General features: G+C 37.4%; 1 protein-coding gene across 1 annotated transcript; it reads left to right on the top strand.

Annotated features, from left to right (window-relative positions):
* The first annotated feature begins 1,367 nt into the window (after nucleotides 1-1,367).
* On the top strand, nucleotides 1,368-3,381 carry LOC143412798 (uncharacterized). The gene is made up of 2 exons (XM_076874574.1): nucleotides 1,368-1,502; nucleotides 2,142-3,381. Exons 1-2 carry the CDS (start codon nucleotides 1,381-1,383, stop codon nucleotides 3,379-3,381), a joined length of 1,362 nt encoding a protein of 453 aa, XP_076730689.1. The 5' UTR covers nucleotides 1,368-1,380.
* Nucleotides 3,382-4,099: the final 718 nt, after the last annotated feature.

Consider the following 4,099-nt stretch of genomic DNA (forward strand, 5'->3'; position numbering starts at 1 on the left):
ACACGCTCCGAAGCCTCGATACAGAACATCCCATCACTAGTTTTGGGTGTTTAAGTGTGTTTGCTTTGTTTTGACTCTTACCGGTCAAGTTGAGGCAGCAGTTGGCGATACATTGTGCGTTTCTATTTGTTTTCCCCATTTCTAGATTTTTATTTAAAAAAACTTTTAAAAAATCAAATAAAACTAATAATAAATAAAAAAAAACATATCACTTTCACATAGTTTGTGTTAAGGCCAGGAGGCTAGGACGTGTGACTCAACGTGCCCAGTCTTTGTAATCAAATTGTAATCTAATCAAAATATTGACGTTCTTATAGGTTTTAGCTTTTAAGTTCATCAACTTCAAAAACTTAAGGATCTTGGCTGCATAAATTTTTTCAAACTTTTGCTAACTTCTTTGGGTTTACAGTGCTGTGAGAGTCTGTGGATACTGTTATGTTCAGAATTTTTGGAAGGAATCTCAGAAGACAGGTTTGTCTTTTAAAAATGTATTTGCTTTTGGCAGTTGAAATTACAAGTTTACACAGCGCTGTGGACCTCTATGTGAACCTGCAGCATGTTTCACAAAAAGGATGACCCTCAAGTGGGCTGTACAACATTATATAGTGAGAGAAAAACAGATTATAACAGCTATCTTCTTCCCGCACAGACGTGGTAGTCTTGGTGTCTGCTCCGAAGGATCCTCCTATCTCCATGACCTCATCTGGTATTCGCTCCCTCCTCTGTAAGAGACAGAAAAGCAAAACTCCCCTCTGCCTAGCCTTGATAATCTTATGTTATTATCCATTGTTCTTCTAGTGATTCAAAGTTGGTTTAGAATATCATATTCGGAACTCTCTGACCCAGAGACTTATTCTAATTATTATCTATGTGTGTAAGCGTGTTTGCAATTACCCCTCTGCACTCTAAGTCATTTCTTACAATATATCAGTCCGGACAGTCACGCTGAACGAAGCTTATAACCTTCAGAAGACTGAGTGCCAACTCATTATGAGCACATTTGCAGTAAATGTATGAAAATGATTATAACCACTTATTTTAGTAAGAGAAATCAAACATTTTCAACCCTAACAGTACACAAGGTATCTGTCATGGCCAGGGTATTTTCTGTTTCTTGCTCTTTGTGGGGTTTTTTTCTCCATTTGGCAACGGTGGACATGTCTTTGGTTTGGTCGCATTTCGCACTCGGACACTTATCCTTGCACCTTATATGCAGTCTGTGGTTGAACTGTATTTAACTGTAGTGTGCACAACAGTTCACCCCTCTGGTGGTAATCAGACTCCTTCATTAGCAGGTATCCACAATCATCCGGTTGTTCAGTGATGACGCGACGAATCCGACGAATCCTACTTCCGGGTCTAAACGCTCCTGTGTTCAATATGACACAATGCTGTGTTCCTGGTTGTTTTAACCAATCTGGCTCAAAACAACAGTCTAATCTGTCATTTTACCGGTTTCCTTGTGAAAAGAGAGAGAAGAGGAAGTGGCTGAAGTTGATAAGGTATGTTACAACTCGTAAGTGAATGAATAAATTTGTAAGATAAGAGCTAGTGGGCTCTTACTTTAGTTAGCTAATATAGCTAGTGATGAACAATTAAAACCCGCTACTAAAAGACAAACTGGCTTTTACCAGTAATTGTACTTATATAGACAATGGATTTTATTGTGTTTTTTTTTTAATACAAAGACGTTGTTGCATTTTTGAAGTCATTTTTATTTCTCCAAGCAAAGATTGAGAGCTAAGGGTCACTTCGCTATATATATGAACCTTAGTTAGCTTTCGACGCTCAGAGGAATAAAAATTACGTCCAAAAAGCGATGTCTATGTAAGAAAATACATTACAATCCCCAGCCTATGTGCCAGTTAATTACCAAAATAAAGACCTAACCAACAAATAGCTAGCAAAGGTTGCCAGTACTTATCTTTCTGGTAAGCTTAAAAGCAAATTAGTACAACGATGTGTAAGAAAAGCATCTGGACTTCTTTAAGTTTTAAGTTTCTTGAAGCTTCTCTCATCTGGATGAAAGAAGCTTCTCTCTATTATTTATCTCTATTTTTTTTTTTTTGTATTAATCATAACTAATGGAGGGCTAGCGTATGATCTGAAATTTCTCTCTGTCTTTTTAAACACTTCCACAGACGTGAAAACTTCACCCCAAACTGCAACTCAAGAGTCTGCAGTTGGCACTTCCCTCAAGGAAAAGCTGCGGGGCCAACAAGATTTGCATGGAACGACGGGAAGTCTTTTCAGTTCCCAGATGACCACAACCCTGTTAGAAAAAAGAAGAAAAAAGAGCAGGTCCCAGCTATTGGTGAAAATCAGAGTGAAATATCAGATGAGCCACATCATTCCAACAATGCAGCTACACAGACAGATACTGCAAGTTCCACAAGTTCTTCCCAAAGTCTTCTGGTGCTAGAGATTCAGAATGACATGCTAAGAATAGAGAATGAAAAACTTAAAAAACAAGTAGAGAAGCAGAAGCAGACTTTCTCATTCAGTCAAATATCTGACAATCCTGAAAGGGTCCAGTACTATACTGGATTGCCCGATGCTGCTTCTGTCCTGTTTTTAGAAGCGCTTCTTTCCAGATTTGATCTTAAATATCATTCTGATTGGACTGTCCAAATGATGCCCCTAATTGACCAGTTATTTCTAACCCTGATCAAGCTCAAACTTAATTTTGGTCATGAAGACCTTTCAATAAGGTTTAACTGCAGCAGAGGCACAGTAACTAATATTTTTACAACAATTGTTAGTGCACTGTATGACATTTTGTATGTTGGCATGCTGGAAAACAACATTCCCTCGAGAGCCAAGAATCAAACATCGCTGCCAGATTGCTTCCAACCATTTCCTAACTGCAGGATTGTGCTTGACTGCACGGAAGTTTCTGTTTGTAACACAGAGAGACTTGACACACAAAGTCATTTGTACAGCCAGTACAAAGGACGGACCACACTAAAGGCTCTAATTGGTGTGGCTCCTAATGGTGTAATAACCTTTGTAAGCAACTTGTACGGTGGAAGTGCCTCAGATAAGGCCATAACAGCTGACTGTGGAGTACTGCAACATCTACAACCAGGTGACATGGTCATTGCAGATAAGGGCTTCACAATTCGGGACATCCTACCAGAAGGGGTCTCACTGAACATTCCGTCCTTCCTCACCAACGGACAATTCACACAGGAGGAAGTGAACAACAACAGGAAGATTTCCTGTGCAAGAATACATGTAGAGCGTTCCATTCAAAGACTGAAACTTTTCTCAATTTTGCATCACATCCCACATCAGTTAAAAAAAAATATTAATAAGATCTTGAAAGCATGTGTGTGTCTTACAAATTTACAAACACCTATTCTCCATGAAATTGAATAAATTATACCTGTGAGAGTTCAGAGGTAAAAGTACATTGTGTCATTTTCTAACTACTTGTGGACCAGAAAATACAACTGTTGAATAAGTTTACTTTTATTATTTATAACTCCTAAGTGTTCTGGATTGTTTTGTGTGTATACTCAGGATGTTACAACATAAAAACAACTTAGTTGCATAGTTTCAAATTGAGAATGGTCTCATTTGTGATTCGTATAATGTTTTACTCTGTTTTTATCAATGGCTTGTTACATTTTTCATTCCATTCCAGCTTCCTGATTACTGCCTAGTTTTCTTGCTATGCATTTTCAATTAAAATGAAGAATACCAGATACATGTGTTACTCTTTATTTTCAGGAACAGTTTGTCCAAAACATTTTATTTTTTCAAATCAAAAATTAATATAATTTAAGAATTTATCTGAATATATTTACAAAGTTACAATGACAAAAAATGTACAATTTCCAAATAGTTTTAAAATTAACTATAAACATTTGGACTGATAAATTACTCATGCTGATATGAATTCAAAGCTGCGATAAAATATGGGGTAAAAAAACTTCCCGGTAGAACGTTTCCAACGCTTCAATGTTAACAGCCCAAGTTTGTTCTCTATCCACATGCAAGATGAAAAAGTCACATGGAGTCCAAACAATAAAGTGACAGCTTTTCGCCCCTGTGAGATAGAGGTTGCCCTGGATCTGATGCCAGTAGTTGTGAT

Source organism: Maylandia zebra, linkage group LG15 (assembly GCF_041146795.1).
Source record: "Maylandia zebra isolate NMK-2024a linkage group LG15, Mzebra_GT3a, whole genome shotgun sequence".
Taxonomy (NCBI): Eukaryota; Metazoa; Chordata; class Actinopteri; order Cichliformes; family Cichlidae; genus Maylandia; species Maylandia zebra.